General features: G+C 37.0%; 2 protein-coding genes across 4 annotated transcripts in view; one reads left to right on the forward strand and one right to left on the reverse strand.

Annotated features, from left to right (window-relative positions):
- The window catches only part of magixb (MAGI family member, X-linked b), a 102,061-nt gene extending 101,460 nt beyond the window's left edge, over positions 1-601 (reverse strand). For all 3 annotated transcript variants that reach the window (XM_077224353.1, XM_077224352.1, XM_077224351.1), the window contains exon 1: positions 319-601. The gene's annotated coding sequence lies outside the window, so the exon portion shown is untranslated. The remainder of the gene's footprint in view (positions 1-318) is intronic.
- gpkow (G patch domain and KOW motifs) lies at positions 92-14,712 on the forward strand. Its single transcript, XM_077224356.1, has 11 exons — positions 92-1,834; positions 1,958-2,130; positions 3,236-3,375; positions 6,181-6,287; positions 8,034-8,241; positions 9,473-9,605; positions 10,208-10,388; positions 10,474-10,597; positions 10,744-10,813; positions 10,905-10,990; positions 13,997-14,712. Exons 1-11 carry the CDS (start codon positions 1,653-1,655, stop codon positions 14,123-14,125), a joined length of 1,533 nt encoding a protein of 510 aa, XP_077080471.1. The 5' UTR covers positions 92-1,652; the 3' UTR covers positions 14,126-14,712.
- Positions 14,713-17,180: the final 2,468 nt, after the last annotated feature.

A 17,180-nucleotide genomic window follows, 5' to 3' on the forward strand; every position in this document is an offset into this window, starting at 1 on the left:
AGACGCGCGCGCCAGACGCGTAGTGGACAGTGTGTGTTCAGCTGGGAACGGGACCAGTGATGATTCGCGAGGAAAAAAAACACAGGGTAAAAAAAAAAAAAAAAACGCACATCGGATCGGACAGCACATTTGCACTTGGTTGTAGACACTCCAATACAACAGACACTGTCATTGGATTGTGGCTTTTGGGCCAACTTATATGTCCCAAACAAACTGAATAGCTTTTTTGAATTTTGATATTAGCAGCACCAAGAGTGATTTTCATATTTCACACAGCAACACGTCCACTTAGAATCAATGGCAGAGCCCAAATCTTACCTTCATAGTTATCTTTCTCCTCATCGTGTGTCCCGAGGCGTTTTTTAATCCGCGTAATTGTTATGACTTTCTGGATAAATGCGCTTATGCAGCGGTTATGCTGAGTCTGGCTCCTCGCATCGCTCAATAAGCAGAACACGGCGACAGCATCGATTAGGAACTGGAGGACAGTGTCACGGATGTCCGTGAAGGCATTGCTGCGGGAAGCGATGCGTGTCAGCGGTCCAGATCGCATCTAGTGCACGTTTCGATATTCCCAGGCGCAGGCAATAAGGAAAGAACACTGTAATAAGAGTAAGAAGCGATATTGGAGGCGCTGAGGGGAGGGAAAGATATGGGGAAGATCCGCCCCTTGTGTAAACGAACCAGGTAGTTTGCAGGTTTTGTTAAAAGCGTGATAGGTCAAGGGAGGGAATGCGGACAGGTGAAATGTGAGGATTGAGATGATAGGTGAGTTGGAAAAGTGTGGAAGGGCATTTAAATTTTACCACACTCTCCCTGCTAAAAAAAGAAAGAAGAAGCTTATAGCCTAAACCAAGGTGGTTTAATTGCTGATCTCTGAGATTGGTCAGATTGCTCTGTTTGCTGGTTTCAGATGGACTTTGGGAACTGTCCTATAGCTAAACCGACATAAACCAGCTAAGACCAGCAAACAATCTTATAGGCTGGTTTAAGAATTTTTTTATTATTTTTTTTCCAGTAGGGCTCTGACTGAATAAAGAAAAATAGTCATGGATAGCCGAGGCATATTCTATGATTTGGCAAGATAGATTCGAAGATGAATGGGTCATAACTTTAAATTAATTAATTATTTTTTTTACACTTTTATTAATCACTGATTAATCACTTTTATGAAACATTCTAAAAACCTACGCTCAGACTTTGCGGGCAAAATATAGGCTAAACAACTAGATTAATTTTAACATTTAGTGTGCTTTTAGGCTTGCATAACTCCTGTGTATTAATTTTTACTACAACAATTTCCATACTTAGGAGCAAAAAAATAAAAATTTTAGTAACACAATTAACGTTAAACAATTTGTACTAAACGATGCTTATTTTCATCACCGCTAATTTAACCCCATTTTCCACTAAATTAGGTGTCACTGCAAGGTGAGTTTAAAAAAGGTAGAACTATATTCATTACTAACAGTTATTTGTGCGTTACCAATGTTAAACAAAATTTTCTCTAAATATTTAAAACATTAGAAAGAAGAGAAAAGTCGTTAATACCGTGTTGCATTATGGGAATTGTAGTCTTTTGAACCTTTCCGGTTATAGAGATGTTTGCACAATAAAACTACATTTACCAGCGATTACAACACACAACAAACATGGCGTCGCCGGAGTGGTACCAGGAGCGTCAATCACCAAAGATTAATATTGGCCAAGATGATGGAGGCAAAAAATCTGCCCCAATATCGTTCGGTTTTAGTAAAACATTGAGCCGGCCCAAACCCGGGAAAGCAGAAGAGAGAGATTTTTTAGTTGAAGTCGAAGGGAAAGAACTAAAAGGGTGAGTTGAATGCTAACGTTAGCTAGGTTAGCAAATAGTTTTAATAAAATCAGTATAATGTTGATTGTTTGACGTTATATATTTTCGTGTGCTTCAACTTGTTTATGTCTGTTGCTTGTACAGAACCAAACCGGTGGATAAACCGAAGGAGCTTATTATCCCGTTGATCCACAAGAACCGGTGGTACCGACAGGATGCTGACCGAGGGGAAAAGAGCAGCGACGACAAGACCAAAGACCCGTCCCGGGAGGAGCAGGACACGGTGGAGTCTCAAGCCGTCAAAGAACTCATCGAAGGTGTGTTGCTCTATTATTCGTTCAGTTGGTTTTGGACGTGTTTCCAAACCTAGTGAGATGCCTTTAAGGAAGCGTTTTTGGGCACCCACACATTACCAAACTTACATGATTCATGGCATTTAGGCTGGAATACCACGTCAGTACATTTGTAAATGAATATTTTAATAGTTTAATGTTTACAAAATGTTGACAATGTACTGCAAAAAGTTGCATATGATGCCCTAAAAGGCTGTCCAAGTCGCTAACTAGATTTCAAAACACAATTTTTGTTTAGTTTGTTTACGTTTGAGATGCCAAATTTACCCTACAGTTTCAGAGTATGGCAATAAATTTTAAGGATTTCCCTTGTGAAAAACAATTTTGCTCAATTGGATTGAATGTGGTCTATACTATAATACCTCAAATCTTAAAAAAAAAAAAAAAAAACTGTACTTGCAGATATATTAATAAAATAAAATGCCACTTAAGTGTACTGAAAGAGAGCGCGCTTTCATGACTGCTTCAATACACTTAAATAGACATTTAGTGCACCTTTAATTCATTGTTTTCATTATATTTTGTCATGTTTTAATGCAGTACACTTATTTTGATGTGTTGACTTTATTATACTATGAAAAGTACTTTATTATAATTTTAACTGTGTTTAATATTACATTTAAAAGGTAGCATACTAAATTCCAACTGTGTAATTACAAATAAGTTTAAATGCACAATAATTGAGTTTCAATAGAAATTACATTAAACTTTAAAGCATAGCCTATTTTAGTTTACTATAAATGCTTGTCAGTACATTTAGCTGTACATTTTAACTATATTTCAAAGACAATAGAAGTAATTATGAACTTTCCATTGCCAACTAATGGCATTTAATATAGATTTAAAATAGAATACAATTAATTTATTGCAATTAACGTGCAATTATATGTCCAAAATAATTTGGCTACATTCTTTATTATTGCAATAATGTGGCTTGATGGTTACAGATGTGGGCTTGTAAGTCAAAGGTTTGGTCAGGTTTTTTTATTTATTATTATTATAAGAAAGCAATTACTAAAATGAAGAATAATGTATTAATGTAGTTCTGTTTGAATGTCATCTAATACAGAGTCTCAAAAACACCAGGAGAGATGGAAGAACGGACCACAGTCGGATCCGAACCTTGCCATTCCTATTCTCATGCAGAACCAGGCTCCCGAGGGCTTTGAGGATGGTGACAAAGTCAACGTGGATATGAGACCGGAGTCGGTAGGTCCTTGATGGATACAACAATAAAAAAAGCTGGATTGAAGGAATGGTTTTACCTAAGCTGTTTTAGCCAAAGTTGAGCCCCTTTACTGTTGGTTCTCAGAATGGTGTGTTACACATGATTACAAGGATAGTTCACCCAAAAATGAACTTTTGAAGAAAAAATAAGTTATTTTGAGAAATATGGGAAATTCAATTGGGTTCATAAACTGTTGTGATTACCCATATTCTTCAAAATATCTTCTTTTGTGTTCAGCAGAAGAAAGTAAGTCATGCATGTTCAGAACTACTTGAGGGTGAGTAAATGATGACAGAATGTTCATTTTTGGGTGAACTGTCCCTTTAAATTATTAAAGACTTAAACACGTTTGCAAATACTTTATCTCCTCCTGAGAATCCTGCACATAGGATACATTTTAGTGTCAAATTCATCATAGCAATGCTATTGAATTAAATGGAAAAATCTTGTAAAGCTGGATGAATCTGTCCTTAAAGATCCAGAATGAGTTATACCACAGAACGAGACTGTAGTGTGCACTCAAGTCTAATGAATGTAACATTAGGGAGTCACAATCATACAGAGTTAACATTCTGTAAATACTGTCAGTTGAGAAATTCTAATTACGTTAAAGCTACAATATGTACGATTTTTGTAATAAGATATCCAAAAATCACTTGCACAGTGTGATATAATTCCTGCAGATGTGTACTAACAAAAGCTATCTCAAAAGTTCCCAATTATTTTTAATTTCAGAGAAATACCTATTTTAAATAATGGCTCGTCCATGTTCACTTGTCGCCTGTCAATGACTTAAGTAGTAACCATGGCGACAGACGTGGACAACTGCGTTATATCTAGCAGTATGCTCACGCTGTTGTTTCGTTCAAACATTATGGACCATGGCAAGAAGACTTTGGGACAAAGGGAGAACTAAAATGAGGATCAATATCAGCGTGGTGTTTTCAAAATGCAGAGAGCTCTATTTCCGTGACAAACTTCGACTTGAGACACTTTATTAGCCAGGTGAATAAATGTACATAAAACTAATCAATGTTATATAGCTCAACATGATGAAATGTTATGATCAGTATGTTATTCTAATGTTGATCTAGCTTACTGCTAGTCGCATACAGACAAACTAACACAGAATAACATTATAACTTTTAACTTTAAACAGAGCTGGGTTACCTCACAAGTTTCATTCGACAAATAAACAGACCTGTGTGAGTATTAATCCAGCACTTGCGGGTAGTTCAGTAGAATGAAATGTCCTTATTCCTTTATATCCGCGGGACTCGCGTGTGGCGCTGATATCTGTCTCTCATTAGCTCCCGCGACCTGCTTCATACCACAGTCATGTTTAAAACATCAATGTATTCAGATTCACTCATCCATAAACATTATTAGATCTATCAGCATGACGACAAGTTCCTTAATTCCACTTACGCGTCATCAACCTACGCCTTTGTTATTGTAAGAGGTTAGCGACCCCTAGCGACGAAAAACATTACATATTGTAGCTTTAATGGTTTACAAAATAGTTTGTAGTATTTGGTTTTCTCCTTTTGTATTTCGGTACAGTTTGTCTAGCTAAACAAAATGGAGCTGAAACTGCTGAGTTTGCTAAAACAATGACTAATGCTGTGTTTCGTAAGAGAATAAGTTAATATATTTTGTCAATACACCATTTAAAACCGGGGTGAAATTTTTTAAAAATGTATTTGAAAGAAGTCTCTTTTGTTTACCAAGGCTGCATTTATTTGATAAAAATACAGTAAAAACAGTAATAATGTGAAATATATTACAATTTAAAATAACTGTTTTATATGGTAATATATTTTAATATGTAATAGGGCTGGGCGGTAAAACGATAATTATCGCAATATTTTTTTCCTCGATAAAATTATATTGTTTATGCATTAAGCAAATAATAACTGAAAAGAGCTGCCATTTTAAACCACTAAACCAAACACAGAAAATGTATCAGCTCGGCTCAAAACACACCACAGTGCGAGTGCATTTACTTGCTGACCGTTTCGAAATTTAAAAATGTGTACCTCAGTAAAAATCCCATCATGCAAGCTAACTGTTTAAAAGAGAAATGGCTATTATTGGTACTGCACCACTTTGTGGTTGCTGTGTGTGGCTGTGATCAATTCTGTATACAGATAAAGATCTGCATACAGTTGTAGCTGTTGATTTATGAAGTGTATTTTATAAAAGCTGATTAGTGTTCTATGAGTGTATGTTCCGCTGCTTGAGCTGTTGTCCAGTTATGGTGCCAAATGTGGTGTCAGCACAGGGCAGTTCAAGGTCATTGCTCACGGAGAGTTCTTGTTACATTTACATTGTGTGTGTGTGTTATAAGGGTGTGTCTTAATGAAATGAGTGATGAAGAACTCTCCTGCTGCATCCAAACAGCTTACTCTGCATAAACCTCTCTCTCTCTGTCTTTCTAACACACACCTCCAGTGTCATTTTCTCCTGCGGTGCAAGTCCATCACTTGTAGATTGTTGTGAGAGCGCCAGCTACAGCTTGATTAGGCTTTAACACGGCTCAGAGTCATTATGAGTGAAATCTACTCTGCCTGTCAAAGCGCTTGCTTATTCCACTGCGTAAAAAAGAAGCTGTAGTATTTCATCTAATTATCAGCTTCTCTGTAGGTTGAGGTGTGTGTTTCTAATTAGTGTCTGAATGTGATTTTGGTTGCTTTGTAATTCTGTACGTGTTGGCTTGTGCTTGATTTCTCTGTGGAGATGTTTGAGATGTGTATTAAATATTGATCTGATTCGTTCTGATTCAGTCCACAGAGGCTGACTATGAACTTGTTCCTGTGGAGGCTTATGGGTTGGCCATGTTGAAGGGAATGGGCTGGAAGCAAGGAGAGGGAATTGGACGCACATTTAAACAGTAAGAACCACTTTTTTTCAATGAACTGTAATAAAAGAAATTAAAATGAGTGGGAGGGAGCAGAAAACTTGAACCTGTTTCTCCCACATGAGCGCCACTAAATAGGCCACAGCTTTGACTCTTAAAGTTGTTTTTCATTTTTGTTAATTGTAAAAAAAATTAAAATCTGTTTTTTTTTTTTTTTCCGTTTTTTAAGTGCCCTTGACACTCTTAATTTAATCATTAATTTCCATGCCAGAATATTCCATTTCCGTTCTGTGACTATTTTATGGTGTGAAAGGTTTTTGGTAAACCTATATCAGATTTAAAAAAAAAAAAAAATAATAATAATTGTTTGGTTTAACTATGTTAAATGTCTTCCAAGGTTTATCACAGGGTTAAACCCAGTACAAGCTAATGAAATATCCTTTTTTTTATAAAGGTCATAAAGGATTTTGACAAAAGGAACATGTTGATGCATCTTCTCCTAATATTTAAAAACTTGCCAGATGTTCTTGAGAAGCTTATATTCAAAAGTACAGTGCAATTACCTTAATGGCCATCGCAATATTAAAATCTATATTATTATCTATCTATCTATCTATCTATCTATCTATCTATCTATCTATCTATCTATCTATCTATCTATCTATCTATCTATCTATCTATCTATCTATCTATCTATCTATCTATCTATCTATCTATCTAAGCATAAGTGAATACACCCATGCTAAAGAGGAATAAAAAAAATCATCTTTTGAAAATTGATCTTAATACCTTAATTAAAAAAATGAGGAAAAATCCAAACTTTAAGGACACCAATTTTCTTTGTGAATAAATAATGTATCATAAATAAATAAATGTTCTTCCTTAAAATACAGGTTGTGTAACCTAGGACACCCCTATGTTAATTTCCCATAGAGGCAGGCAGATTTTTATTTTTAAAGACCAGTTATTTAATGGATCCAGGATACTATGCATCCTGATAAAGTTCCCTTGGCCTTTGGAATTAAAAAAGCCGCACATCATCACATTCCCTTCACCATACCTAGAGATTGGCATGGGGCACTTTCCATAAGATCATCTCTCAATGCAGATCAAACCAGCTATTAGCCTAACTGAAATAACACCATATATATATTCATGATCTGTAGTGACAAGGTCTCATTTTAATGATTCATTTTTATTTAGGCCTGTTCATCTACACTTGTGGTTATTTGTTTTTTAAAAGTTGACATTTCTTTAAAAAGGTCAAATATTATCTACAGCCATACATCTGGCATTATAAATCATCTCTCATTGACCATGTGTTTGAAATGCCTCAAATAGCTTTTCTGCTTAGCATGTTTCGTCTTTGACGTCGGCAGCATCTTTATAGTTTCATCACTGTTTTGTGCAATAAGCGCTTTCTAATGCACGTGATGTTTGGCTCTCTGCAAGTCTTTTCCGCTCATGTTTCCTTGTGTTGGGATTATTGTCCCAGTTGGAGACATTAATGACGCGAGATTATGATTTTATGTCATATGCAATGAAGAATTATTTCAGACCGGCTGAGGGAATCTTTGGCGCAGACTGGCCGCGGACTTTTTAATCTTTTGTGCTTACGGGCCCATCTGTCCATTTGTATGGACATGGAAACACACAGGCTGCTCTTTATGAAGGGCGGGATGCGCGTGTGAAAATTATGGAGATTCTGTAAGCTTTTGGTTTATTAATATGTCATAGTAGCACCTTTTTAATTATTTCTTTTCTTGTATTACCTGTTAGAGATGTGAAGCCTATAGAGCATCAGTTGAGGCCTAAAGGACTTGGTTTGGGTGCTGATCGCTCAGCCATCAGAGACCTGGAGCCCGGCGTCCCCAAGAGACCCCCTAAACCCGGTGATGAGAGGGCGAAAGAAGAGGAGGCGCTGGTTCTGGGGCCTGGAGGATCTGTGCAGGTTGTAGCAGGAGCACATAAAGAACTGTACGGGAAGGTGAGTGGACTTTACTTCATTCATATTCACTTCTGTGACAGTAATGGAGAACCCTGATACACTAAAGAGATGATAGAATTAAATAAGATGGAGCACTTCAAGGCATTTTGTCAGCCAGCAAAGCATATATTATGCTTTAAGATATTAGATTTTAAAGTCCCTCTGTGGTGAAAATCAAGTTTTCAATGTAGTTTATGTCTATGTGGGATTTTAATATGCTTTAAGACAAACCATGTGAAAATTCATAAGTCAGTACCATTGCTCGGTACTTTCTCCTTAAAACTGCGGTGAACCAAAGACAGTCTCAAAAACGCGGTTTGAAATTGCTGGTGTTTGATGTCACAAACTACCTTGTAACCAATCATGTCAACGAGTGGATCTGAGTGGAGGCGGGGCTAATTAGCATATTCTTAGAACCACATATACTAAATAAATCAAGGGTGTAGTGGAGTTACATGAAGACGTTTTTTTTTTTTTAAGGAAAAAACTTATATATATGTATATGAAACTTAAATATGTAATTTTGTTTTAAGGAATAAAATTATTGACTACAGGGGGACTTTAAATATTAGTGATCTGAGAAAAGTCTGAGATTTTATATCCAGGGAATTTCTATCCTAGTTGAAACCAGATTGAATAGATCCGACCATGTAAACTGAAGTGTCAAGAGAAACTGCACACAACGGTAATTACAAATGCTGTGTCTAGAAACCTGTTTCCTTTGATATCATATCTGGTATTAATGCTTTTAATGTGTTGTAGCCTGGAATATTTGTATATATATATATATATATATATATATATATATACACAATACATTCTATCTCTGTGTGTTGGAGATATGATTAAAAAAAACCTGGTAATTATTCATGTAGAATAAAATGTTGTGGCACCAAGATAGGTTACTATTAAGGGGACCTTGTGTTCATAATCTGGGCCTGTTTATAGCTATTTACATCTATATATACTACTATTTATATCTAAGGTCTACTATTTATATCTAGCTCCATCTCCTGTAAATGAAAACAATTTTTAGGAAATAATTTCCAGATATTTTTTTGCAAAATTATATATACATAATACGCACATATGTGCTTGAGTAAAATAAATAAATATGAAATGCAAAAAATAATGTAATTTTTTAACTAGAATATTATAGTCTGAGTGCCATTTCTTCTTGATTTTCTCCCTGTCGGTCCCTTTTCTTGTTCTCAAACCGTTTCTTTGACAGATCGAGGGAGTGGATCCAGATAACGCCAGAGTTGTCGTCAAACTTGCCATCGGCGGCAAGACAGTAACCATCAGTCAGCACTCTTTAAAACTAGTCACTCGCAAGGAATACGACAAATACAGCAAAGACCTCAGTGAGTTTGCTCTTGCTCTATTCATTCACAACGCATTTAACTTCCACAAGGGTACATGGTTTCTGGATGAATGTGCTCTGATGAATTGTGCTTAACTTAGCATATAGTTTTAACAGTTGAGAATACAGACTGAAGAACTGGCTTGACTGTGTAAAGTGCAATTTGAGCTTGTGGGAAAACAAGCTGTTTGGGTTTGAGTGTTTAAACCCAAAACATCATCAACAAGTCTTTATTTTTCTGTAATCAGGAGCTGTGTGGTCTGGGATTCTCACAAGCAGGAAGTGATTTCTTACAATGGAAGTGAATGAGGCCAATTCATAAACATTATAATTCTCACTGTTTCAAAATTATAGCCACAAGACATAAACAATGCATGTTAACATGATCTCAACATTAAAAATGCTGCAAACCCTAAATCTCTAAAACTCCTAAATATAAATATCAATAAAAATTTATTTACAATAAATTGACTTTTTGGCTCAAATAGTTTTACAGAAAAAAGTGCTTTTATAAAATGATTAGCTTTACATTACCTTCATTGTTCACTTCCATTGTAAGTGCCTCAAAATAACACTGAATTAATATTTTTTTCTGTCTCCCAGGTCGTCTTAGTAAAGCACACAAGGACAAAGAGAGAGAAAAAGAGCGGGAACAGCAGAGGGAACGAGAGCAGAAGTTAAACGGCAAAGATGAGAGGGGAAAGACGGATCGAGATCGAGACAGGGAGAAGGACAGAGAGAAAGATCAGAAGAAAAGGAAACACATAGAATCAAGTGCAGACAGGTAAGACAGGCACTCAAGAACACCGTGTTTTGCATGAATATTATTGAATTTATATTTATGTGTGTGAACTTCCTGTTCCTGCCAGAGAGAAGCCTCCCCCGGCTAAAGAGTCGCGTCAGTCTCCTCCAGCCCCCTCATGGCTCCAACGGGACCTCCGTGTGCGATTCATAGATAAAGCATTCAAAGGAGGCAAATACTACAACTCAAAGGTACTTCACAAGTGTTGTGAGTCTGGTTTGTGTTAGTACACTTTTGTCTGAGAGATATTGAAGTGTCTCTACTGGTGTTTTAGGGGGGAAACACACTGGATGTGTTCTTGTTTTCATACATTGTTCCATTTGTTTTGTGTGTTTAGATGAGAATCGAGGATGTCCTGACGCCCCACACTTGTGTGTGTCGTACAGAGGACGGCAGGCTGGTGGATGGTACGACACACTTTCACCATTATAAGAGGCATTTTAACAGAGACTTTGGTCTAATAACGGGTTTTAAGTTTTACTCATTTGTCTGTTTCAGATATTAGACAGAAAATGCTGGAGACCATTGTACCCAAGAACGACTCGGACTACATCATGGTGGTTCTGGGAGAACACAGAGGACAGGTATATGGATCCACTTGTTTGTGTAGAATAGGGATGTGCAACTCCATAACTGAGCCTGATGCGTTACGCATCTCGATGTATAGTCAACGATACGATACATATAAGCAGCTACCGATGCGATGCGATACGATTCACTACTATTACGATGCGATCCGTTTTCAATTTGATTCAACGCAATGCTATTCAATGTAATACATACAATGTAATGGAGAAAAATATGATGCTATGCAATTCAATGTGGTATAGGTAGTTAACTTTTATTTATTTTGTTCAGACATACAGCAAATCATAAAGTAGCTAAAGTGCCATCTGACTTTTAACACATGGCTCTTTCACAAACAGAAGATTTGGTTTTCACAAAACCAAAAGAGTAAATAAAAACAGACATTCTATTCCTGTCCTGTCTCCAGTTACACTTTTAACAGCTCACACATTTAACAGTGAAGAAATGTAAGAATGCTCAGGGATAAACAAAGAATAAATAATCCATAACTTGCCAGCAGGCTAATGTGATTTCAGCAGGGAGGCTAACTCCGTGAGCAGAAAGCAGGTGCTGTTTTAACATAAAACATAATAACTACATAAAAAACTTTTCACAAACAGGTCTTTCATTACTGTATAAAATGTACAAATTTTTATATATATATATATATATATATATATATATATATATATATATATATATATATATATATATATATATGAAAAACATTTACATTTATTAATTTAGCAGACACTTTTATCCAAAGTGATTTACAAATGAGAACCATAGAAGCCGTGAAACTAACAGTAGGACAATAATATGTGTCGGCGCTTCAAGTGTGTTGTTGAATTAGTAACTGCCTGTATATTTTATAGCGGTGCAACATATTTTACAAATTGCAGTTTCCTAAAAAAAAGTTTTTCCATACACTGGATTTATAATTATTTGGTGGAAGATGGAGCTCCATCATGTTGATCTGTTCTAGGTAGGCGACTCTCAGGACACGTCTCGGTCTCCGTAGTGTTGTGAAACGTCATATTCACGTAGCAGCAGCAGTGGGGTTGAGAGAACGCGCTTGAGCAACAGTTCAGAAAGGAGAAATCAATCTAACAGTTACATAATCAAATATTGGTCACTTTCTAAATAGTAAAAGTATAGCGCATCTACTAAAAATTATATATCAATAAATCGTTTTTTACCAATGCAGATATGTTAAAAACGATGCATCGCGATACAAATGCCAACTTGTATCCGATGCACACTTATCTAAATCGATGCATCGTTAGCATTTATGCTAATCGAATCGGTGAATCTTACCATCCCTAGTGTAGAACAGTGTGGCTCTGTTCCCAATCCTACTGGGCTGCCTACTTAGACAGCATTGTAGGCATCAGACACTTCTGAACTTTATCAAGGTGTTACACACATAATAATGTTGATAATACCCAGTGTTGTTAAGTAAAACTATTTACACTAAGTTAAGTAAAACTATTACACTATACAGTATAAAGTATTGAATGAGTAATTGAGGTAAAGCTAAAATAAAATTTAAATGTTACATGAAATGGCAAAACTTAATAAAATAAAAATGAGAAAGGTTGCCTTGGCAAGTTATTGAAATAACGTAAGTTGAAGTACTAAAATAAAAAGCTAAATAAATACACACAAAATATAAAAATAAAAGCTAATTCAAAGTATTAATAAATAATATAATAGTATATAAATAATGCAAAAATAGCACTGCTTATACCTCATTTGAGCCAAATGCAGGCAGCATGGCACTTATCACAGATGAGGCAATCCCAGAATGCACAGCAAGATGGATTTTATTTTAGTTTTATTCACTACTAAAATTTGTTTAAATTAGTAACCTAATTAAAATTAAATATTTGTTCGTACCATTAGGGCTTTGAAACGGTTAATCGCGATTAGTCACATCCAAAATAAAAGTTTGTGTTTACATAATATATGTGTGTACGGTGTATAATTATATAAAATATATATATAAATACACACACATGCATGTATATATTTAAGAAATATTTGCATGTATATACTGTATATATATTTTATATTATATATAAATAACACATTTTTCTTAAAGGTTTACATGTGTGTATTTATATATACAAAATAATTGTACACACATATATCAGGTAACACAAACTTTTATTTTGGATGCGATTAATCGTTTCACAGCCCTAGCACCATTGTATTTTTTGGTCCTTAGAGTGTTGAGTCTTAAAGGGATAGTTCACCCAAAAATGAAATTCTGTCAGTATTTACTCACCCTCATGTTGTTCCAACCCTGTAAGACCTTCGTTCATCTTCGGAACACGAATTAAGATATTTTTGATTACATCTGAGAGCTGGATCACTCCCTAAAAGTTATTAAAGACATCGTTAAAATAGTCCAAGTGACTACAGTTGTTCAATCTTAAGTTTATCAAGCGACGAGAATACTTTTTGTGCGCAAAAAAACTAAAATAACGACTTTATTTCAACTATTCATTTCCTCCTTCTGTGGGCCTCGAGTCAGTTCACGTAGTCAGCGTAGTGCGTCTGTTGTACGTCACACGCATCACACACATGACCAGCGTCGGCCAATAGTGAGCATCTACGCTATCACACTACATTAACTGACTAGAGACCCACAGATAAGGTCTTAAGGGGTTGGAACAACATGAGGGTGAGTAATTACTGATTTAAAAAAAAATATTACAATAGATAAAAAAAATTAAGCTCAGCATCATGCTGAAAAATAGCCCGGAACTCACCGGAACAAACACTTTTAAAGTGTTTCCTTAGCATCATGCTAACATGCCTTAGAAAGTAGCTGCCTAAGTAGACTACGAGTCAGTTCACAAGAATTTAGAACAGAGCCCATAAGTTATTATCCTTATTTGATATGTATCTGTGGTCCACACACTTTGTCACTCCTATAATCATTAAGTCTTTCATAATTTATCAATTACTTCTAGGCATATATTTCCGCTGTAGAATCATAATGCCTTCTCTTGCAGGTGGGCCGCATCCTGAAGCGAGACCGAGAGAAGTGTCGAGCCATGGTTCAGCTGGACCGTTACGAAGAGCAGCTGTTCACTCTCGACTATGACGCCATCTGTCATTATGTGGGCGGAACAGAACACTGAGAAACCAATCGGATGATACAACACACCTTTCATCATCCCAACCCTGTTTTCATTGGCTTCCCTTAATTCCTAGAGACCAACGTGTCAGATACATTACATTTTTAATACAACCAAGACTTAATTTATTTTACTAGTTGTGTTGTATTTTAATGCATCTGAATTACAAGACACACAATCTTAAAGGAGCATAATATCCTGTTAGTAAGAGTCTGTTGTTATGAAAAAATATTTTGCATACTTTGTGTTGTGCTTAGAAATGTGAGCGAGATCAATGACAAAAAGTGACATTTTCCTCTCTGTATCGTGATAATGAACATTTACGCAGGTCAGCCATCATAGCATCAGTGTTTGAGTGTCTGCTGCTGATCTGGAAAGAAAAGGAAATTTCATTTTGGCCCAATGTACTTAAATATCTCACTGCCATTTCATTAGAATCCAAACACTTTTGAAACTCTGCATGGTTTCTTAGTCCAGTAAAGATCTGAATTTATTAAAAGTTTAACAGTTTGTACAAAATTATACACAAGCCACCTAGAATTTTCACTCATGTTATCTTTTTATAATAAAATATTAAAACTCCTTCAAAATGCTTTTAAATTGATCTATAACATCATTTATCTTTTACCCTATAAATCATACTGCGTCATATTAGATACATGAATTTCTAAGACCTCTAAATTATCATCACAATCAACTTTCCTGACAAACCTGTTGTACGCAATCATACTTTTTTTAAAAGGCCTTTTAATTTAGAGTAGATTTTTAAAAAGTAAATGTAAGAATAACTTGATTATTGTAATTCATATTTTAAGCTGAATTTGCAACTTTGGAAAAATCTAAAATGCAAGTATTAAATAACATCAGGATTTTGAGGAACGTTTACTTGTAAATATTTCAATCGTCATTGTATTGCATTGCGTTATTTGCCTCCACAAGCTAAATACAGTTCAACTAAACTGAATTTAAATATCATCTTAGACATTATTAGGGAATATACCCCGGTTTCACAGACAAGACTTAAGCTAGTCATGGACTACAATGCATGTTTGGGCCGTTTTAAATTAAAGTAACTTGCACTGATATATCTTTAAATATGTTTCATTGTTTTGTTTCAAGATGCACACCAGTTATGTTTTTTCTAAGGCACATTTATAAACGCTACTTCAATGTCCTAACTGAACTAAGGCCTAATCCTGGCTTAAACTAAGCTCCGTCTGTGAAACCAGGCTATAGAGTGACAACTGATATTAATATACATTTTATGAAAGGAGTCTCTTCTGAAAATCTCACTGATAAACATTACAAGCTATCAGAATTGCATCTCACTCTTTGGCAATATAAATAACATCATCTGCACCAAATTGCATATTTCTGCTTAGAATTGGCCTCTGAATAAAATAGATTTTTTTTCTGACTGTGAGCTCCACGTTTCCACGTGGGCCATACAAAACTGATGCTCCAAATATGATACAAAACAAACACGTGCAAACTTTTTTAGTCTTTCTTATATATACACTGCTCAAAAAAATAAAGGGAACACTAAAATAACACATATCTGAATGAAATAATCTTATTAAATACTTTTTTAAGCAGTATCGCCCTTTATGGAAACACCTGCAAGCTGCAGCTCCCGCTAAAATCCATCGAAGAGGAGTTCAAGGTCTTGCGTGCAAGAGAGGTGCTGCAGCTCCGCGAGTCTAGGGACCCCAAAGTCTCTGGGGCAGGTGTAGAGGTCAAGACGGGCAGGAAATGGAGGGCAGAGGCGGCAGTAGACCAAGCAGAGTCACGGCTGCACCATGGAGTCCTAGTGGGACCAGTGGCCAGAGGAAGGGCTGGGCTAGGAACCTTTCAAGGGCCCCGGTTCGACAAAGCTCGGGGGAAGGAGAGGAGGCAGCTAGTTCAAAGTGAGGTGAGGGCAGCGGTGGAGGAGGAGAGGTCCAGCAAAGCAGTGGGAATGGCACGTCAGGGTGCCTGGATTAGATGGGAACAAGCGGTGGAGAGGAAGATCAAGAGGACTGACCTTTGGCGGGCAGAGCCACACCGCATCAAGTTCCTGGTCCAGGCAGTCTATGACGTCCTCCCCAGCCCGTCCAACCTGCACACCTGGGGGCTGGTCGATACACCAGGATGCGCCCTGTGCCAGAGAAAGGGAACCCTTGAGCACATCATGAGCTGCTGCCCAAGAGCTTTGGGGGAAGGACGATATCGCTGGCGGCATGACCAGGTGCTCAAAACAATTGCAGAGAGCATCCAGGTTACTATCAGCAGCTGCCGGAGGTCAAAGCCCTGCAAACAAACCATCAGCTTTGTCAGGGCCGGGGAGATGCCAGGAAAATCTCTCAGGACAACAGCAGGGCTTCTGAACACGGCACAGGATTGGCAACTGAAAGTGGACTTGGGCAAACAACTTAAGTTCCCCCAGCATGTCGTCGAGACCACCCTGAGACCTGACATTGTCGTGATATCAGAGGCAACAAAGAACCTTGTGATATTGGAGCTCACTGTGCCATGGGAAGACCGAATGGAGGAAGCCTTTGAGAGGAAGAAGGAGAAATATGATGGCCTCGTCAGTGACTGCCACAACCAAGGCTGGAAGGCAAGGTGCTTACCTGTGGAGGTGGGGTGCAGAGGCTTTGCAGCGAAGTCTCTCTACGGGGCCTACACTGCACTCGGCATCACAGGTGAGAGAAGGAGAAGGGCTATCAGTAATACCACAGAGGCTGCAGAGAAGGCGTCGAGGTGGCTCTGGATCAAAAGAGCGGATCCGTGGTTAAAAGCTGCTAGGGCACAAGCTGAGGCCTGGTCAACCTCAGCTGGGTCGCCTGAAGCAGGGTGTCTGATATTTCGAAAGACCCGAAACACCCAATGAGATCAGGAACATCACTGATGATGTGCCCTAGCTTAGCATCAGAAGATGTATCATTACAACAATTTTAGTTACATAGTTGAATGTGCTGACAACAAAATCACACAAAAATTATCAATGGAAATCAAATTTATCAACCCATGGAGGTCTGGATTTGGAGTCACACTCAAAATTAATGTGGAAAACCAC

Source organism: Siphateles boraxobius, unplaced genomic scaffold (assembly GCF_051911475.1).
Source record: "Siphateles boraxobius isolate OS27281-9 unplaced genomic scaffold, OSU_SipBor_1 9, whole genome shotgun sequence".
In the NCBI taxonomy this organism is placed as follows: domain Eukaryota; kingdom Metazoa; phylum Chordata; class Actinopteri; order Cypriniformes; family Leuciscidae; genus Siphateles; species Siphateles boraxobius.

Excerpts from the sequence above, each read along its gene's own strand:
- gpkow (XM_077224356.1), top strand. The coding sequence starts at position 1,653 with ATGGCGTCGCCGGAGTGGTACCAGGAGCGTCAATCACCAAAGATTAAT. Across the intron at positions 3,376-6,180 it reads TGGATATGAGACCGGAGTCG|TCCACAGAGGCTGACTATGA; the intron begins GTAGGTCCTTGA and ends GTTCTGATTCAG. Across the intron at positions 10,389-10,473 it reads ATAGAATCAAGTGCAGACAG|AGAGAAGCCTCCCCCGGCTA; the intron begins GTAAGACAGGCA and ends TGTTCCTGCCAG.